This window comes from Etheostoma spectabile, unplaced genomic scaffold, assembly GCF_008692095.1.
Source record: "Etheostoma spectabile isolate EspeVRDwgs_2016 unplaced genomic scaffold, UIUC_Espe_1.0 scaffold00018821, whole genome shotgun sequence".
Lineage (NCBI taxonomy): Eukaryota > Metazoa > Chordata > Actinopteri > Perciformes > Percidae > Etheostoma > Etheostoma spectabile.
The window spans coordinates 18,586-40,108 of record NW_022604496.1 but is presented as its reverse complement, the minus strand read 5'-3'; the positions used below and the strand labels follow the sequence as shown (position 1 = coordinate 40,108).

The following is a 21,523-nucleotide window of genomic DNA, read 5'->3' as shown; positions in this document are numbered from 1 at the left end:
TATCAATGGTCACATTGCACCACCAAATGGAAAATTAATTTCTAAGAAGGAAAACGCTACTTAAATATAAATTGTTACAAAGTAAAACACTTTGTAAGCACAAAGACAAAAATAAAGACAATCTTACCGTGTTAATAAGAACATGAAGTGATCTTTACAGCGGTAAAGAAATGACCAACACAGTAGGCTAGCGTCAAATGACGTAACCAACATAAGATATCCGCTACAATTAATTTATCAAAAGTACAAATACTTAAAGTCAATTACATGACTTAATCTGGCTATTGCAAATAATATAATATTGATTTGCGTCAAATCTCAAAACGTGACCTTTGCCAGAAAACCTTGTTTTAACACACACACACAAGCTCTTGCACGCACGCTCACACACACACGCTCTCGCATGCACACACTCACACACACACAATGTATCCTATAGAAAGGTATTATTCAGTCATCAGGCCATCATCTGTTACCTGTCTTGTTACGGTCCGTTATGTCCGGCATAAATGGCCAAGCGACTAGTCCATCCATCCATCCATCTTCATCCGCTTATCCGGTATCGGGTCGCGGGGGCAGCAGCTCCAGTAGGGGACCCCAAACTTCCCTTTCCCGAGCCACATCAACCAGCTCCGACTGGGGATCCCGAGGCGTTCCCAGGCCAGGTTGGAGATATAATCTCTCCACCTAGTCCTGGGTCTTTGCGCAACCAGGCATGTTTAGGTTAATAATTAATTGTTTAACTACATCAAGAGCACTTAAAACAATCGTAATTTATGCCTCGTCAAAATCAGCAGACGCCGCCTATGATAATAATATTTTACTGTAACACATTGGAGAAGTTTGTTACAGGGCGCATTTACACACAAAACACATACAGTCAACAGTGTAACTTCAGTGATTTTTGCAGAAGCTAATAGTTAGTAGACATGTTTATAACCACAAATTTGTTTGGTGTTTGAATTTGTGATAAACAGTGAACACGTTTATTAATACAATACTTACAACTATAATTAAACACTAATATAAACAAATAACATGAACAAAAACAAACAAACACACACCAAAGGTCTTTAGTCGTCCAGCCATGCCATGTCTTCACATTTGAAGGACGCCCGTCTAACACCATAGTCCCAAAGCAGCTCGCGGTTGACGGCTACGTCTTTCGTGGCCAACAACAGTATGGTGTCTTTGGGTCCATCTGCAAAGTTTAGCTGGAACACCACGGGCTTCACATTGAAAGCCTTGCCCGAGTGGTGCAACCCCCTTCCAAAGGTGTCCTTGCCAGGGTGACACTCGCAGGGGAACATCTGGGAATCCATGCATAGTTTTGTCCCCAGGTTTCCCCTGAAGAAGAGATAGCACATCTGTCCCTCTGGTATATCTTTCATCTTCTTCTTCCCCTCTCACTATGAGACGAGCATTCAGTGGTAGTCACATATCACATCACCTTTTGAGAATCGCATGGTAGTGAATACGTATAAATGTATAAACAACTGTTGCTTCCATGGCAACGTCATTGCAACGTTTGGACTTTGCCTTTATTTTTTTCCTCACCTTTACCCTTGGGTTCTCCAAAATCCTTCAAGTCGATCCCCTTCCACTTTTGCTCCACCACTGACTTGATGATGTCTTGGTTGTCTTCTATCGCTGCTTTCAATGGCGATAGCCACATCTGAAGAACATCCCATGCAGAGTGGACATTTGTCCTCCACTTCTCCTTGGCCACAACAGCTTTAACTTTTTCCTCTGTCAGTCTCTGCCTGCCAATGCAAGACAAACTGGAACAATCTGACAAGAGACGAGGGAAGCACAAACATTAAATACACAAGGTAACGAGAGCCAGGTGACAAGAGGGCAGGGAATCAGGTGGTAAACACCAGGTAATCACAAGAGCAGGAAGACACAGGAAGTAAACCTAGAGGCAAAACAAGACAAAAAACAGACTTCAAAATAAAACGGGAAACCGAACAAGCAGACACACAGGGGATCACAAGACAGCAGGGGGTCAGGGATGCTGGGCGTCCGCTCTGGGTCGGGGAAGCTGGTCGCTGGCTGGAGGGTAGGGGCGGTCGGCGCCACCTGGGACTGGGGATCTAAGGGGCCGGGCGCCAGCTGAGGCTGGGGATCCAAGGCGCCGGTCGGGGGTCAGAGGCGAGGGAACCACGGGCCAGTCCGGGATCATCGAGGCCGCACACCGGCTCCAAGTCCACACAAACGCTTGCCGGAGCTGACTCCCGGGACTCCTCCTGGGGAGAACTGGTAGTGGTAGCTCGCTGGTGGGAACCAAGTAGCAGTAGGCTCACCTCCAGCTGGTAGACCTCCTTGGCCATCGCAGCTACACCCGGCGCCTTTAGGATCCAGGGCTCGCCTGACATGGCGCCCCTCATCGGGGAGCAGATGTGATTTGGCGCCCCACATCAGTCATCTTTCCCAATTCCCCGAGGAACCGGCGGAGGGCGTATTCCAGCCGAGCGAGCTTCTCCAGATGGTCTCCGGCCGGCGCTGGGAGAGGGCCACACTCCTTCTCCACCTACTCCCACCGCACCATCATGAGACGCCATGTCAAGGTGGGGTCCGTTTTTTGTAGGCGGTGGAAGAGACGTCCGCAGCCGGATCGAGCGGGTGGAGGAGCAGCTCAAAAATATAACCTGTTGTAGATGGACATCTTGGGCTCTCCGCCAATCAGATTAAGGAGCTGCCATTTAGAAGCATCAGCTTTTTTATAGCCGGCTCCAAAGATGAAAGCAACCGCAGACCACATCACACCAAAACTTAGAAAAACCGTCTTCAGCACCTCGAACAACAGCCAGAGTCTCTGGCATTCAGACAAGCAGAAGAAAACCGTCTCCACTTGTCCACAGAAAGGACACCCACTTAAAGTCTTTTTCCGCAGAGGGGATTTTTACAAAACCCTCCAGGATGGTTTCACACCACTGTCCACTCCCAGTCTCCGTCTCCACACCGTGTCCACTCTACGGTCCAGTTTATACCTTTTAAGGAATTTCACACACTTGTACATACCCTTCCCTGTGACAGTGTACAAGTTCACAACCTTAGAGTCTGTCACATTTAAAAAATCCCCAGAAAATCCATATAGTTTAGGAAGAAATCCCAACTCCGGAAATGTCCGCCCCAGCCCAACAATCCCGGAGCATCCGACCCTCCTCCACCTTCAGTCTCTCAGTCCACTTCTCTAGAACGGTCCTGGTCTGGCGAAGAGACCTCTGCCCCAGAAGAGAAGCCACAGCAGATGTATCAGTCAGCCCCGGCCCTGTCACCTCCACTATTCTCCTCAGGGTGACAGCTCCGGCGGTGCACAGCCTGTTGGTGAGGCCCTGTGTCTTGCTGTCCTGGACGCCCATCCTAGCAGCATGTATGAGGGGCTCCTCAAACAGCCAATGCAGAGAGCACGTAGGCTCAACTCTCTTCCATTCAAAAACGTTCCATACCTTAAAAAGTGACTGATAAAAAGGAGATAATCCACACAATTTTATAAACTAAAAACCCATTAATGACGAGTAATACGCTGCTCTGGTATTACGAAGGGCCTTCCTGTACGTTTTAAGACTATCTTGCCAAATCAAACTAAAATTTTCTAGTTTGTTGAAACGCCAAATCTTCTCAAGTTCCCGTGATATTTGCTTCAATTTGCGAGTTTCAGTGTTATACCATGGAGCTAACCGTCTTTGTTTTATTATCTTCTTTTTAGAGGGGCAACAGAGTTTTTGGTTTTGAGGCCTCGCCCCTACTATTTACGACATGGCCAGACGTAGTCCGGCTAAGAAGCTGCACTTTTCAGAGGTAGAGATTGAAACCCTGACATCTCAGTTTAATTTGCAGTAACGTGTACACTCTTGTAGCCCTACATGTAAGATGTACCCAAATAAACACACAGTAGCAAAGTTTATGCAGTGTTTTTTAATTTTACCCGTGTTTTTTTTGTGAGTCAAAGCCAGGCAACAGCTGGGAGGGAGAGCATATTAAAAGCCTTTATAAATGAGTTGCATGCTTCTTAGAGAGGAGACAATATGGCAACTTTATGAAATGTGTTATTGAATTACATTCCATCTTCTCAACTCCTCCTTGGACAATGAGGAGTCAGTCTGTGTGGTCATCTTATTGGGGTTCTTCACCACTTGAACTTGTCTCAAGATCATCGTCATCAACTTCCAGAGCATTTTGCAGTGCTTTTAACCTTAACCTTCTAGTTTTGTAGCCTGTAACCTTGTCCGGCAGAGCAACGTAAAATCTGTCTGCGGTGCTGGGGTCATGGCACATCTTCTTGGCCACCTGCTTTCTCTCCGTTTCGGAGAGGTGTTTGCTGGCCTGGAAACCCAAACAAAGACGTTTTTACAAATGATAAGATAACAGTACTTGACAGCAAATGTATGTCAACAATCTTAAACAACACTCCCAATAAACCTAAAACACCCAGTCGCTAAATTGTGTTTACGTCAAATTTACTTCAATTTAAATGCAAACATAAACATCATCTCAATTCTAATTCTAGCCCCCAAATTGATGACTCCTACTTCCAAATTCTGATCAATGGCCAGAATCAAACTTATATTAAGTACTTGAGTGAAGACGCTGCTCTGGACCTGGGTGAAAAGTCACATTCCCCTTCATACCGGCATCCACCCAACACTGTCAGAAATAGGGGTACAGTAGGGGTCCATTTCTGTCCCCCAAGGTACAATCTATACTAACGTACCCCATGGGGCTCATTGTTGGACCTCAAGGAACATATATGGACCTTTTTGAAGGTCAAAAAGGTCCATATATGTTCCCAAGCATTAAAAGCATTTTTTTTTAAAGTTAAGGTACAATAGCAAGAGGCAGCCTCTGCTAAGTCAAATTTTTTGTAAAAGTTTTTAACCCTCTGAGCCCGAGACACTCGCCCACGAGTAAAAAAGTACCTCTGATTCATAGTTTAATAACTTTTGAACCATACAAGCGATTTACTCACTTTCGGTTTCGTTTGAATCCTGACGTTTTCGGCTTTACGGAGGTCTTTTCCGGGTCTATCTAGCCTCTACAGGGGGTTTTCTATCTAGCCTGGAACTTCAGCCTCTTTGGGCTTTAAATCCATACTGTTATATCCAAGATTGATCCACTTTTTATCCATAATTCATCGCGTTTTGGCTCATTTTCCGCCGCTGGATCGCTCCTCCGTCTCTGCCCTGTCTGTCCCGTCTATTGTTTCAGGAAGTACATGCCCATATATGGGAGATAAAGGCACCCCTCTTGTATGGAAGGTCAGAGGGGACAAAAATGCCTATATACTCTATGGAAGGCCAAATTATGCACTATTTAGACACATATTTGCTTGTATAACATTGCTGTGGGTGTAATATCAATAAATATGACATTATTATGTTATTATTGGCATAAGTTAATGTCATGAGAGCAAAACGTCTTGACTTTTTTGGAAAAAATGCATGTATTTTGTCAACTGTATAAGTTATAATGATTATTTCTTCACAGTGTGACTCCCAAGACATATGAGAAGTGTTTTAGAATGGAAAATGGCTTAGGTTTTACTTATATGTCTGTGATATCAATACATATCTGGAAGATTCATTTATTCATTTATTTATTTATTTATTTATCTTTAAGGCCCTACAACCATTTTTAACATGCAAGTGACCTCACTGCAACCCAAATATTCCAATAACCCAGTTTGTCCTAAAAAAAATGATGTTCATATCTTGACTGTAGACAACAGGGTTGATGTTTTACAAGCTTTTTTATAAAATAAATCCAGACGGAAATTAAACTGTAAAAATGGCCTCAGGGCCAAGAGTGTTAATAAAGATAAGTCTATGTCTATCTCAAAAAAAGTAAAAAAAATCTGAAAATCTTCAGGTGATGTAGCTCAGTGGTAGAGCTCATGCTTTACAAGTATGAGGACATGACTTCTCTAGCAGGTATTATGGTAGAGTCTTTAAAAGAGCTGCAACAGATATTACCTCCTGTGGTAATCTGACTGGTAGGGTTATAGAACGTAGTGGTAGACTAAGACCTCCTGTCACACAAACTAAGCGGTATACTCTCTCTTTTATACCTCAAACTATCAGACAGCACAACAAGCACTTTAAATGTACATTTTTTACAGTTTCTATTTTACCGTATTTATGTACTTGCACTGTAGTATATTTGTTATACTCTGTTTTTTATGGGTGTTACGGCGGGTATGAGCACTGTAGTTTCCATTTTTATGGACGAAATAAACTTAACATGTCATTAGGTTTACTCTACAGCAGGTGGAGACATTTCACGTCAGACACTTGCAGCAACAGACACTTTGTTAGACATCAACAGACTGGAAATAGACTTAAGTTGGCCAGTGATTGTTGCTTTTTCATCTTTGTTGTTATTTTTGTGTGTCTTTAATGTCACACATGTGGATATTATGAAATAAACTGCATAGAAAACCTTTCTAGCAAGTTCAAAGGTTCCATGGTGTAATGGTTAGCATTCTGGACTCTGAATCCAACAATCTGAGTTCAAATCTCAGTGGAACCTGGTTTTTAAGCCACAGCACTGTTGAAAAAGATCAACCTTTCAACTTTCCACATCTAGTTTAAAGTGAGCTTACAGGTTTAATGTCCTTGGCCATTTAGACTATAAACACTACGTTAGTGGGGGCATGTTGAGGAGTCACCTGCTTGTTAATGTAATTGAAGGAGCTCCAAATTTGACAGTATTGACTGGAAGTGATAGGCTTTGAGTTACATGGGGGATACACACTTTGCATTCAGTCTCGTAATCACCATAAAAATTAGGTATCACTGAAATTTGAACTTGTGTTGCTGCAGTCAGAGTGTACAGTGTTCATCCTGAATGGGCCAGTATAGTGCCTCAGAACTGCTTGTTGATGGTCTATTAGCTTTGGAACCCCCCTTTCCCCACAGCTTTCAATTGTCAGATATGGGTGGGGGAGTGGGCACTGTGTCCAACCTTTTCTGTGTAAAAAAAACACTAAAGAAGTCTCTTGGATTAAAGACAAAATCTCTGCGGAGAACCTTTTACCAAATCCAGGTGCCCTTGGCATAGTTCTGATCTTTTGGGGTTTAGCATGGATCAGGAACCAACACATCTGGACTCAATGTGGGCATTGTACGACAATATTTGACACATTTAGACCATGAAGACAGTTATCAGTTTATTTCCCATCTGGCAGGTGTAATTGTGGACACAGTTGGACATTTTGAAGATAATTGCACAATATTGACCCAATTGTCAGTCTATTTCCCATCTGACAATCAGAAAGGGTGATGCAACAAGAAATTACCAGTCCAAACCATCGTGGTAATTCTCACTGGGATGTGGTGGAACGGGAACTTCGTGCCCTGGATGTGCATCCCACAAATCTCCATCAACTGCAAGATGCTATCCTATCAATATGGGCCAACATTTCTATGACGAATCAGGTCAAACACAGTATTAGTATGGTGTTCCTAATAATCCTTTAGGTGAGTGTATGTGAGTGTCGAGTATTGTTATTGTTGGATTCAGGTCCAAATTTTGACATTTTAGCGCAATGCAAAGGTGCATAACAGATTGCTTTCTACTTACCTGGAGTGATGCAAAGCAGGGGTGGCCAACTAGTCAAGGAACAGCAAGAGACTTGGTATTTAAGACTACAAACTGACTATGTGACAGATGTGTAATCTGTCATGGCCTTCCTTCTGAAGCTCTAGCCAGGCGCCATTCCTCGCCTAAAACAATATGAGTAATTCCAGTAAGTGAAAAGGAAACTCACATCTACAAAGATAAACTTGGAAGATGTGACTCCCTGATGGTCTAGTGGCTAGGATTCAGTGCTCTCACCGCCGCGGCCCGGGTTCAATTCCCGGTCAGGGAGTGGTCAGGACTTGACAGATACAGGTGTAACATTTGAAAGACTAAGGCCTAATCCCATTTCTTCCCCTTGGCCCTATCCCTAGCTTTTGCGCGTTCACGCGGGATCTAGTGTCGGTCCAATACGTATTACGGCCTAGGGGTAGGGGATCGATCAAGGGCTGTATAGCCCTTGAAATCTAGTGTGGACGCGACCTCACTAGAAAACACACATCAACGATGGCTGCCGCATCGACCAGAGAGACACATAAATGTAAGTACTTTTGGTTTAAATAATTGATTAAGAAGTTACGACAGTTTTGTTTTGTGGTCTATGCAGTCCTGTGCATGTGTACTTGCAACCATGTTCCTAACTGAAACTTTTTTTAAATCGGTAGCTTGCGCTAACGCTAATCGCTAATCGCTAACGCTAACGTTGATTTGCACAACAGTTCCGCATTTGTCTGCCTAGAATTGACTGTATACATCGCATATTTGCATGCATTATTAACGGTTCATGATACATTCGTTCTTAATTTCCACGTTGTTAAAAATCAATAGCGTGCTGATAATGCAAGCATTGCTTAACATAGTACACTACTGCTTATGATATTTTGATACATGCTGTGCATTGCATTCACATCGAATGTTGTGCCAAGTATATAATAGTAGTATTTTGTTGTTCCAGTCCAGCCCTGCCATGTGCTTTGTCCTGGGGGGAGATGCACTTTTTAGCCATGTGCTTTGTTGGTGGGGGGGAGACGTTAGCCAGCTGCTAGCTATGTGCTTTGTTGTAGGGAAGGTGAAACACAAAGTATATATATTGTTGATTTTCTGTACATTTACCGTGCTGTATCACAAATCAGGAAGCTCATCACTTTTCGGTCACAGAACGAACATCTATTTCTGAGGTCAAAATACGCCGCAAAGCAACAATGGGAGTGAGTCATGCGTTTGTTGTAGCAATTCATTATTGTATTGGAACTGTTACTGCATTGTCATCATTTGTTATTCATTCCTGTAAATGTACATGTACATTTTGTTGTTTATGACGCAGGAAACTGATGAAAGACATGGGGTTGTTTGAAAAGGTAACAGGCCAAAAAGCTTCCAAAAAGTGGGAAAACCTGAAGCAAAAATACAAGGTATGTGGTGTCCAGTTAAAGAAAAATAACAAACTACATCTTTGCTCTCAAAACAATAGAATGCAATGAATGCATACTGTATGGTTGTAGGCTTCATTGTAGTGTGTTGTGTGTCCCTCCAGGAATTAAGAACTCCTAAAACAGGGTCCGGCACAGACAGTGGGGAAGTGACCGCTGCAACGTGGCAGTTTTACGAAGATATGCACGAGGTGTTGGGTGCCAGGCCTTCAATCGACCCTCCTGTGGTGGTGGCATCATTTCTGGATGAGCGTACGCCAAACCTCATGGTATGTTATGCAGTACATCTTGTGTTCTGAAATTTCCGAATCGCAGAATGTTAACATGTTATTGTATTGCTGTCTTTCTCTCTCGTGTGTGTACGTGTGTGTGTACAAATTGTTCATTTGTGGAATGTAAATCAATATTATTTTGTTCCTTTAGGCCAGGCATGTCCAAAGTCCGGCCCGGGGGCCAATCACGGCCCGCGGTCAGATTTCTTACGGCCCCCAGCTTTGGTCTTACAATGTATTATTTATGGCCCACCTGCACTGTCAAACAGAATAAATAAATCATAAAACTTGAAACTGTAATTCCACCTTTCACCAAACGGTGGTAGCACCACTTTAATACTATAAGTCTCTGCATCCGTGCCACAAACCCCTCTCCGCTCATTTCTGCCACGGCCACTGCACAGAAAACAAGGAAAGTTGACAGTGAGGGCCGCCGCTTTCCAGAGAGATGGGAATAACAATACTTCTTCACTAAAAACAAAGCAATTGTGTTTGTCTAATTTGTAAAGAGACGGTTGCCTTGTTTAAGGATTTCAACGTAAAGAGACACCACCAGACTAAAGATGCTAACACAAACGACAAGCTAACAGGGAGTGACCGTGCTGCAAAAGTGAAGCAGCTCCAAGCTGCACTGGCATCGCAACAGCGATTCTTCACGCGGGCCTGTGAGTCAAAAGAAAATATCACTAAAGCAAGCTACGAAGTGGCAATGTTAATAGCTAAACATGGCAAACCTTTTACTGAAGGTACATTTATCAAAGACTGTGTTATGAAAATTGTGGAGAACATTCGCCCTGAGAAGAAGCAAGAATTTGCAAATGTTTGCCTGGCATTTAACACTGTGGCACGGAGAGTTAAGGACATATCATAGGATATTTTTAAAATTTAAGGTATTTAATACAGTTTGTTCAATGTTGTCTGACTCTGCAGACATGAATGAAAGGCAGAATTTGTGTTTTTAGAGTGGTTCACATCTGCCTGAGTGGCTTATATTTGGTTATTTTGTCATTTAAAAATTAGATAATTGTGACAGTGAAAATTGTTTTATAACGTGTGTATTTGCATAAACTTTTGTAGTTAAAAATTGTCCGAACAAACTATTGGCCCCCGGGCATCTTCACTTTATCAAATCTGGCCCTCTTTGCAAAAAGTTTGGACACCCCTGCTTTAGGCGATTGAGGAGCCCTCATCCCCATCCTGCAGCTCTGCAGCCAGCAGTTCCCCACTGCCAAGTCCCTCCCCAGGGAAGAAAAGGAAGAGAAATCCTATCCTGGATTTCCTGACCGAGGAGTCCAACAGGGAACAGAGGCGCCACGAGGAGAGCGAGGCGAAGAACGAGGCCATGACTGAGCGATTCTTGTCTCTCTTTGAGAAATTAGTTGACAAGTTATAGTTCCTTTGACAGATCTACCTTGTAATGGTTGCCCATGTCCATCTTTAATAGAGGCTATATTATATGTGGGGAACATGCAGTAGTGTATTGTTGTTATTCCCATGTTGATAAAGTATGTAGCCTAGCGTTGTACCTTTCCTTTGCCGAGTGGGTTTGGGAATTGTTACAACCTCATATTTAAATATATCATAACAGTTGCACTACATTTATATATTATAAATATTTAAAATCAACAATATACACTGTTCATTTTTTGTAAATTCCTGTTACATAATTTTATTCTGAATAAAGTATTCTTTGCACATCTCATCCAAATCTATTCAATGTGTTATTACAGTAATTCAAATCATGAGTCATTCATAAATGCCCAAAGGGACATGACCACACAACAAATACCAAGCCTTCAACAAATAACTAAAGTATTTCACTTCCATTTTGAAAGTAGACACCAGACTCAACTGAGCTTCAAATCAAATCATTGTTTAATGCCAGAAAAAGGTAGTATGACATTCAACACCATGCTAAGTGAAACATATAAAAAACACCATGATGTGTGTATACAAACATATGCAAACAGATCTAAGTAGTAAAAATACATGCATGAACATAGATCTGTAAAATACATATACACTGGTCATGATCATGGGTCTTGCACACCAACTGAAACTAGGGCCGCCAGTCTGTTTCTTTTGACATTCCCAGAGGTTTCATTGTAAGCCATTTCTTCACGGGGAGGTTGGGCGTCATCTATTAAAATGTCTTCATCTGGGACCAGTGTGTCACCATTGTCCATGCACACATTGTGCAAAAAGGCACATGAAGCAATTACCTGTGGTGCAAACGTGGGCTTCACCTCCAAAGCTTTGAAAAGTGTTGACCTCCATCTGGTCTTCATCATGCCAAACGCTCTTTCAATTATGCTGCGCCCCCTTGACTGATAGTAATTGAATCGCTGCTGTACTTGTCCTTGCACTGGCTCCTTGAATGGGGTGATGAGGCAAATCGGAGTTTCCAAACAGGGATACCCACCATCACCCAGAAGGATGTAGCCCGTTGGGGGATACCGTCTTGTGGTATAAAAACTGCTGTTTTTCATTATTCGTGTGTCATGGACAGACCCCGGATACCCCACAAAAATGTCCAGAAACCTGCCATTTGAGTCACATATTGCCTGCATGTTGACAGAGTAAAAGCCTTTGTAATTCAAGTAGTCTAATCTGTGACGCTGTGGTGGTTTTATCCTTATGTGGCTGCAATCAATTGCTCCAACCACATTGTGGAATGCAGGGGTTCCTGAAATGTTGACAAATCCCTGACCAACTGCAGGCAGGTCCGCTGTTTGAGGGAAGTAGATTGCTCTCCTTAGATTGTCCCATATGCTCTGGGCCACTCTGTGGATGATGCGGTGAACTGTAGCCTTTGGTACATTAAAGACACGGGCCACCACTCGATAGGAGAGTCCATGTGCCAGCCAATAGGTGTATATGAGTACTTCAAGCTCAATACCCCAGCCGTGGTCCTGCTCCCTTTGCAAAAGCCTCTGCAAGCTGTGCATTGCTCTTCTGGTGAGGCGGAAATCCTGCCTCAGCTCAGTCTCAACATTGAACCACATGCGCAGTATAGGCATGTTGGGGTTTATGGCACAGTATGTAGTTGGAGCACCAGTCTGGAAAAGAAAAACAATTTCACAGCATTGAGTTGGAAAAAAGTTTCCCTTTTCAGAAGAACAAAGCACATAGTAGCCCCCCCCCCCCATAGAACACGTCGTGATTATAGTTGCCCAAAGCACATAGCAGGAAAACAAAAATCGACTAAATAACGTCTGACATTCCCCACAACAAAGCACAAAGCTAGCTAGTGGCTACAGTTACTTCTTCCCCCCAAAATAAAAACAGATCGTCTCCCCGCCAAGAACAAAGCACTGGCTGGACCGGTAAATAACGTCGCCTAAATAATACTTGTACACATAGATAGTCATGAGGTTTGTGTTACAATATAATGCACGTCCATGTAATGTACGCGAGTCCAGCTCAGCTTGCTACTGTGTTCCGGCTAACGTTAATACAACCTAAGGTTGTTGTTGTTTTGTAGCTAATCCATACATACCATCAGCTGATCCGCCAGAATTTTCAAACGTCGTAGACTTCTTCCTCTCCTCCTTGCTTGATTTCTTCGAGTTGTTGCAGACAATCGCAGAAAAATTACTAAGACCCACGCAATCGACATACACACGTTCGCAGACGGCATCTTGGAAGCTTGTGACAAACGCTTGTCGCCTCTGGTGACGTAGCAGCCAGCTAGCGGCGATGCTTTGTGACGTAACCACAACCAAGTGGTGTCCCAATTCGTAGGGGTATGTTTTCAGCCCTAGGCCTAATCCCTTGATTTTGAGGGCCAAGGGGTAGGGGTAAGGGGAAGAAATGGGATTAGGCCTAAGTTCCTGGACTTGTTTTTGGTTGATTTATATTTGTCAAATTCTTCCTCATTAATTTAACGCTAGAACCCCAACATTTTAAAGAGTACCATTTCTTTTAAATCAGACCCCCGACAGCGGATGTATCCTTTTGTCATCATTGATGGGTCATAAACACTTCATCTGCCTCTATGTCAATAACAATTCTTTTCATTTTTTCAAACAGTAACTTGTAATGGAAAATTAAATTTAACCAATGATTTTCATATTAATTATTCATGATAAGATCTCCAATGCCTCTCAGAGTATATGACTTCTGAATCTGTCCTCAGTGCCTACTCCTTGTAGAAGACAACTGAATTTCCTATGACTTTGCATTTGTCCTCCAAGGACAAATGGCCTAAAGTCTGACAGAACCAGTTTTGTGTTTATCATAGCAGGTCCCAGGTCGAGACCATGGCCTATCCAAGAGACAAGATGTTCTTTTTCAGCTAAGATAGAACGACCGGTCAAGACACTTGACACAAGGAGGGCAGATTCAGAAATACTTAATGGAACTAACTGTCTGCCTGAGGTCCACTGATTGTTATGTTTGAGATTAAACTTTTTTCCAAACAAGGGTTTTTCTCTTCTGGGGGCACTGGATATAATGAAGTGTATCACTGATTGTATTCACACAGAACTGTTGTCACTCTGTAACTTTGTGCATTGTGAAGGCTGTTCTTGTCATTTTGATTTTTCTCTGCAGAAAACAATTAAACTTTCACCGGAGACTAAACTTTGATTCAGTTTGCAGCCTTCAGTCTTTATTCTATATATAGAGTCTTAATTCCAGCCAAATTCCTCCCTTGCTGTAACAAGAAACTTCTACTACAGTTTGGCATCACAAACAGGATTTCAAGGAGGAATCAGAAAGGGACTCCACCGGTGACTGATGAGGGCATGCATCCAGGGATCTGATGATCACCTGCCTCTAAACTTCACCAAACATCTTTGAGAGAGAGAGGGTCAGAAAGCTCCCCTGATTCCACTCTGAAATCCAAAGACAAGGAAGCAATTTCAAACAGCGGGGTAAGTTAAAGTTTCAATTCTGTTGGATAAATGATTTAAATTGGACATTGAGACGGTTTGTGAGACAAATATTGAATGTGATTTAACTGAGGGATTCGGTGAAAGTTATCTTTTGTTTTGTAGAACTTTGGGTTGTGTACAAAACAGGAGAAAAGAGAAGGTATTTTCTTTTCCAATTCTTCTGGTCACACTTGGCACTATTTCACAACTTTTTTCTGAAGTTCTCTATTCTGTCAGGGCTTAACTCTGTCTACCCAACATCTTCTTTTTTTTTCTTGTTATGTCTCGGCAAGAAGTTATTATGCTTGTGGGTCGTCTGTCCATCTCTACATCAGAATCAGAAATACTTTATTTATCCGTGAAGGGAAACTCTTGAAAAGAGGGTTCCTTCGAGCCGGATTTGAACCAGCAACCTAAGGATTTCAACTTTATGCCACTACAGTCCTCCGCTCTACCAACTGAGCTATCGAAGGGTGAAAGCACTTCCTATTCTTGTGAATGTGATGACACAGGACCCCCCTGGAGGGAATTTCTTCAAATTTTGCAAAAACATTCACAAGAACTCGTAAATCAATGATGAGATTTTGGGGGTCAAAGGTTCAATGTCAAGGTGACTGCGTCTTCATGTCTGTCCATCCGATTCTTGTGAATGCAAGATCTCTGAACCTCTAGAGGGAATCACTTTTTTTTTGGTATACATAACCACTTGGAGTCGCGGATGAACTGATTTCGATTTTGGAAGTCAAAGGTCAAGGTTACTGTTTCATCACATCTCCAGAACTGTACATGTATTTCTCCTGAACTGGTGTATTTGGTTATTTTAAAGCCCCAGTGGCCTAATGGATAAGGCACTGGCCTCCTAAGCCAAGGATTGTGGGTTTAAGTACCATCTTGGGTGATTTTCAGCAGAGTGGCGCAGCGGAATCATGCTGGGCCCTTAACCCAGAGGTCGATAGATCGAAACCATCCTCTGCTAATCTCCTTTGCTGGTGACACAATGGTAGACACTCTAAAAGTGTGATACATCAAGAAATTATGACCCTCAACTTGATTTCCACGGGGAGATGAATCATGGTATAACTGCTGTAATTGTTGACAGCACCGTGAAAAGTAATGGGCTTTGTCTCAAATCGCGCACTTCCCTTAGTGCCCTTACAGACAGTACACTTCGTGCACTACGTACTATCTTGCATAGTGCGTAAATTTTGACAGAGGAGTGTTGTCTCAAATCGCGCACTTCCATGTGCACTTACCGGAAATGACGATCACATTTCATCCCTTCTTCTGTACAATTTCACCACGGGAGAGCATTCCAGTGTGCTATTTCGCATTCCTGCGATATTTTAACATTTGCTCCGTGTCACGAGGATGACATTGCGACACCACCGTCATGTCACCCCCCCATTAGCTGAAAACAGTACACACAACTGTATCGTAATATTCGTTCTTGTTACTGCACTCTTAATTCATTATTATACCTATTATTTGCAGTATGCTTAGTTTCTGAGTAAAGGGGCTCACAGAGGACACCATAGATAAGACTGTTGTGATGAAGGGGTATTTTGTTCTAAATGGTCTTCATACAGTGACATACAATAGTGAAAGCAGAGGTAACAGGGGGTCATTCTCTTGCTACTTTTAATACCGTAGCTAGTCTGATAGGGACCTGAGGGGGGATTCCAGACTCTTCAGGGGATCCTTCTACGGTCTGATGGCCATCGTCACCCCTAAATGACGGCCCTCTATTCCTCGGGTCCCTGAAGAGGCGGGTTATACAGGATAAAAATCAGGTGGAGGCAGTATATACAGGATATACATCAGGTGGAGGCAGTAACAGCAGATACGTTTTAACATTAGCATTACGCCACTCATAACGTTACCTGCAGACAATCAGCTGATCGCTGTATTGCTGAGCTAACGCTCACATCGGATTATGTACAACTTGTTAAGATCATACATCTAACACTAAAATCGTCTACAATGGGACGAAAGTTTAACACAAACAGTATACCACAACACATGTAACGTTAGCTTATAACTTATTTGCCAATATGGTTAAACTGCCGCTGTTAGCTAGCTAAGGTTAACTTGCTAGCACGTCAAATTATGGTACTAATAAACGTTATAATTCGTGGTACAAAAACTATTACCGACTGTAAAATTAACCAAGTATACATACAAGTGGCTTATATGTATAGCAAAAAGACTCACGTTCAACTTTGTATTGCTCCGTCGGTCTCGCTATCGCGTCTTCGGCCGCCGCTATCAAAAGTTTTTCAACGGTTGTTAGCTCCGCCCCTTCCACTACGTAGCCAAGATGGCGAACGTTGAGTGTGGAAAGTGTGCATCGATCTACACTTAACTCTGTGACCGGTTTGAGTGCACCATCCAGGTATTTTAAGTACACTGCATTTGACCGCACTTCGACAATGTGAACTATGTACTCAAATAGTTAGTATTTAGTACAGAAGTGCGCGATTTGAGACACAGCCAGGGTGCAACTAGCAACAGCCCTAACAAAACTGGACTTCATGGAACTGCTGAACACAGTAAGCTCCCTAAACGCAGATGTGTCTGTCTGTCTGTCTGTCTATACCGCCAGTCAGAAGAGGAGATGAGAGATTCAGCCGACTGTTGGCACTAAACAAATGGCTTTCAACTGAATGTAACTTACATTCTTTGCAGTTCATTGACATTTGTAACATTTTCTGGGAGCGCAGACATAATTTTAAAGCTGATTTTTTTCCTCAACAAGCCAAGAGTAAAGCGGTTCACCTCTAATCTACTTTACTCTCTGCGCTACTCATCTGCTCCCTCTGCCAAGAACACGAGACAAGACGCATCTAAACAAGAGGAAGACATAACAAAGTGCGGCAGTGATCCAGCACAGCCCCCACCTGAGCAAAGATTTGACCGTGGGAGACTACAGAGCAGAGACACGAAACCTCAACTCCCCTTTACACCCGTCCAGCACCCCTCAAACCCCCTTACCAACCCCGAACCCTTTGAGGATCCATCTCTCTCTCTCTCCGCTCACCCTTTCACCTCTTTCCCCCATCCCCACATTGGAGTTCACTGACCAGATGAAGCAGCCAGTAGATGCTGGAACCAAATTTACACCCCTTCCTTCCCCCATCGCTCAACCCCGGGCAAAAGTAAAACGCCAGGCACCTCTGCCAGGATGTCAGCTAACTCCTTCCCCCCAGACTGATAAGGACGCTTGTGTGCACAATCAACCAAGCATTAACTGATGTGTGCCGGGTCCAGGCTGCACACCTAGTGGCACTCATGACTCTTTCCAAGACAAGCCCGGGCCCCGGGTTTAATGACTCATTCCACTGTACGCAAATATGTCATGGAAATTTTGCTTCTTTTGAATATGTTGCTCTTCAGTTAAGGTCTTCCCCTCAAGCTATATTTCTAAATATCTACAGGCCACCTAAATATTGTGCAACCTTTATTGATGACGTCACTGAACTGCTGTCTATAATCTGCATTAACTTTGATTGTGTAATCATTGTGGGTGATTTTAACCTTTATGTTGACAACCCCCAGGACAGGGGGACCAAAGAACTGTGTTGTGTTTTTGAGAACTATGGACAATCAGTCCATAGTTCTCAAAAACACAACTCAGCATGTGACAGAGCCCACTCACAATAAGGGGCACGCTCTGGACTTGATTGTTTCAAAGGATCTGAACATTTCCAAGTTTGTGGTGGCTGACATTGCTCTCTCTGCTCATTGCTCTGTTTTCTTTAACGGCACTATCTCTGTGCCCAAAAGTGTCCAAACAAAGATAATCAGAAAACGGTATAACCCTGAAAACACCAGTAAAACATTTATTCAGCTTTTCTCCTCCACACCGGCCCTCTCCGGGCTCTTTGGGCTCTCAGTGACTGAGCTTGTAGATCATTACAACTGTAAAATTAAATTGTTATTGATGCCATTGCCCCCACTAAGGTAAAAGTTGTCTCTGGTAAGAAAAGATCTCCATGGAGAAATGTCCTACTGGTGAGAACAGAAAAAAGAGTGTGTCGAAAAGCTGAACGAAGGTGGCGAAAAACAAATCTCCTGGTCCATTATAACACCTATAAAGAGAGACTTCGCATTTATAATTTGGAACTGAGGAATGCAAGAAGGTCCTTCTTCTCTGACATTATCGCTAGAAACAATAATAATTCACTTGCTTTGTTTGCTACTGTTGATAGTTTCACAAACCCTCCAGTACCAGTAGCATCTGAACTTTTTTCTACCAAGGCCTGCAATGACTTTGCTTCCTTCTTCAAAGACAAAATTCAGAAGATTAGACAAACAGTCAGTGCCTCCATATCAAGTACAGGATATGTGTTGTCACAGTGTTCAAGCAACACCAATTCCAATATGACAGAATTTCATACGATCAACCATAAAAACCTGGAGGACATTATACAACATCTGAAATCCTCCTCCTCTTGCCTTGATATTCTACCAACAGGTGTTTTAAAAAATGTTTCGAATTGTTTGGCTTCTGATCATCTACAGATTGTGAACACGTCTCTTCTTTCAGGTATCTTGCCACAGGCCCTGAAAACTGCAGTCATCAAGCCACTCTTAAAAAAGAACAATATAGACAGATCACTAATGAGCAACTATTGGCCAATATTAAACCTTCCGTTTTTAAGTAAAATCATTGAACTCAACCATTTCTTGTCACTAAACAACCGTTTTGATACTTTTCAGTCGGGTTTCCAACCACACCACAGCACTGAGACGGCTCTTGTCAAAGTCTTTTAATGGCATCCACCTTAACACAGATAATGGCTCAGTGCTGCATTTGACACGGTCAACCACAACATATTACTAGACCGACTGGAAAACTGGGTTGGACTTTCTGGCCCAGTACTAAACTGGTTTGAATCCTACTTAAAGAATAGGAACTACTTTGTTTTGATAGGCAATTATACATCTGAGCATACAAATATGACGTGGAGAGTTCCCCAAGAGCTCCATTCTGGGGCCTCTTCTATTTAACATCTACATGCTTCCACTGGCTCAAATTATGGAAAACAACAAAATACGTTACCATAGTTATGCGGACGACACACAAATTTACATAACCTTATCGCCAAGGGACTATAGTCCAATACAAAAACTGACTAAGTGCATTGAACAGATTAATGGCTGGATGTCTCAGAACTTTCTGAAATTAAATGAAGGAAAAACTGAGGTGGTTGTTTTTGGAGCAAAAGAGGAACAATTAAAAGTCAGCGCTCAGCTTCAAACAACAATTTTAAAAACAACAGACAAAGCCAGATATCTTGGTGTAGTCATGGATTCTGACCTGAATATTAACAGCCACATTATCAGCTTAAGCAGATATCAAGGGTCAACTTATGTGTCAACAGGATTTGGAAAAACTTGTCTATGCTTTCATCTTCAGTAGACTTGACTACTGTAACAGTGTCTTTACAGGTCTCCCTAAAAAATAAATCAGACAGCTACAGCTGATTCAGAACGCTGCTGCTCGAGTCCTCAAGACCAAGAGAGTGGATCACATCACTCCAGTTCTGAAGTCTTTACACTGGCTTCCTGTGTCTCAAAGAATTGATTTCAAAGTACTTTTGCTAGTTTACAAATCACAAAACGGTTTAGAGAAAAAATACATTTCTAATACACTATGACCCCCCCAGACCTCTCAAGTAGTCTGGGACAGTTCTGCTTTCTGTCCCCAGAGTCAGAACTAAACAAGGGGGTTGGTGTTTTATCCGTTTTTATTTTTAACTGGTTTTTAACTGATTTTATGTAAAGCACTTTGAATTGCCCTGTTGCTGAAATGTGCTATATAAATAAATCTGCCTTGACTTGCCTTACCTGTTTATCCTGGCTCAGCAACGTGCAACCGATTAAGCCGCAATGAGCGCATCTCACTAAGTTAAGCTGCGCTTTTTTCACTTATCCTGGATATCTTTATTCTACTTTCATGCAACAGGCCCCTGGTGTCTTGTGTTATTGGTGTTCCTGTCTTTCCCTAGAGTGTCTGTATGTTCTGTTTCCAGTTTTATTTTGATAGTCTGGCTTTCTGTCAAGTCTTGTTCTACTTACTGTTTTCCCGCCCCTGTGATTGCCTGATGTTGTTCACCTGATTCCCAGCCCTGGTGCCACCTGCCTTGTGTTTCCTCGTTACCCGGTGGATTTAGTGTCTGCAGATTGTTTTACTGGTGTTGGGAAGAATTGTGACATAGCCTGTCTCTGCCTTTCTTCAGAGATACTGTTTGTCTGATGATGAACTCACTACCAAGACAACCCCAAAGAGAAGCACTTATGAACACAATAATCCTCAGTTTCTCCATTTCAGATGATCTGAATGTAAATCCAATCCCATCTATCTTCAGTTAGTGTGTAGCATTGTCATGTTCAACTGGCCCAACAAGTAGCACTTACTGAATTCAACAGTCAAGTCAATGCTAAAGTTAGAGTAATAAGAATGATTTACCAAAACAATCATTTATCCAGAGACACAACCTAGAATTATTTATAACACATTTTAGCATTGTCCAACTAGTAATACAATGTAAAATAGCTGTTACTGTTAAGTCTTTAGTTAAAATCGTGGGATTCAGTTGTCATGAGCTTCTCCGTAGGACCGATGTTTCTTCTGGCATCTTCTGTGTTGTGATATAGAAGCAGTGGAAGTGGTTCCTTACACAGATTTGCCATCTAAAATACTGAATGCAGCCGATTCCACTCAACTAAACCTTCTTTTTGATCAAGTTTCAGTGGTCTTGACTATTGAAAGTAATGCATGGCTTCATGAATAGACAACCATCATCCCAATGTATGCCATTAACAGTCTATGAGTGGTCAATTACAGTCCAATAACCTTCTTTGGGGCATCTCCTTTTTCCTCCAGATAGAGCTCATTCAGCAATAGAAAGTACCAGCTATTACTTAATATCTATTTTAAAACTCCAATTCTTTTATTCATTTAGCTAGCGGTGGACAACTGGTGAAATGTACTGTCTCTGCTTTTGTGTCTGATGATGAACTCACAACCAAGACAACCTCAAAGAGAAACACTTATTAATACAATAATCATCAATATTAATTTAACAAAGGCATTCACTAGAGATGAGCCGGATACTCGGCTGAAACGAGTATCCGGTACGGATAAAGCACTTTTGCCAAGTACGAGTTATATACGATTAATACAAATCAATATCTGTGCTTGTGTTGCGTCGCTGCCTTTGGAGATTTTTTTTTTTTTTAAACCCTCTTCTGGCTCTAATTTATTCAATCTATTTGATCCGTAGAACACAGCCCCCCCCCCCCCCCCCAAGCTGGATGTCCGTCTGAGCCATCAGCCTCGGGCTGGCTAGCACTGCCG

The 21,523-nt window shown here is 42.5% G+C and overlaps 1 protein-coding gene, 1 long non-coding RNA gene and 1 other non-coding gene across 3 annotated transcripts; 1 reads left to right on the top strand and 2 right to left on the bottom strand.

Moving 5' to 3' along the window:
* The first annotated feature begins 8,960 nt into the window (after positions 1-8,960).
* LOC116682646 (uncharacterized) lies at positions 8,961-10,527 on the top strand. Its single transcript, XR_004330456.1, has 2 exons — positions 8,961-8,993; positions 10,455-10,527. It is a non-coding gene; the product is annotated as an uncharacterized LOC116682646 (long non-coding RNA).
* Positions 10,528-11,316: 789 nt separating this feature from the next.
* LOC116682645 (putative nuclease HARBI1) lies at positions 11,317-12,303 on the bottom strand. Its single transcript, XM_032509743.1, has one exon. It carries the CDS (start codon positions 12,301-12,303, stop codon positions 11,317-11,319), a length of 987 nt encoding a protein of 328 aa, XP_032365634.1.
* A 2,242-nt stretch (positions 12,304-14,545) lies between these two features.
* trnay-gua (transfer RNA tyrosine (anticodon GUA)) lies at positions 14,546-14,633 on the bottom strand. Its single transcript is given in 2 exon segments — positions 14,546-14,581; positions 14,597-14,633. It is a non-coding gene; the product is annotated as a tRNA-Tyr (tRNA).
* Positions 14,634-21,523: the final 6,890 nt, after the last annotated feature.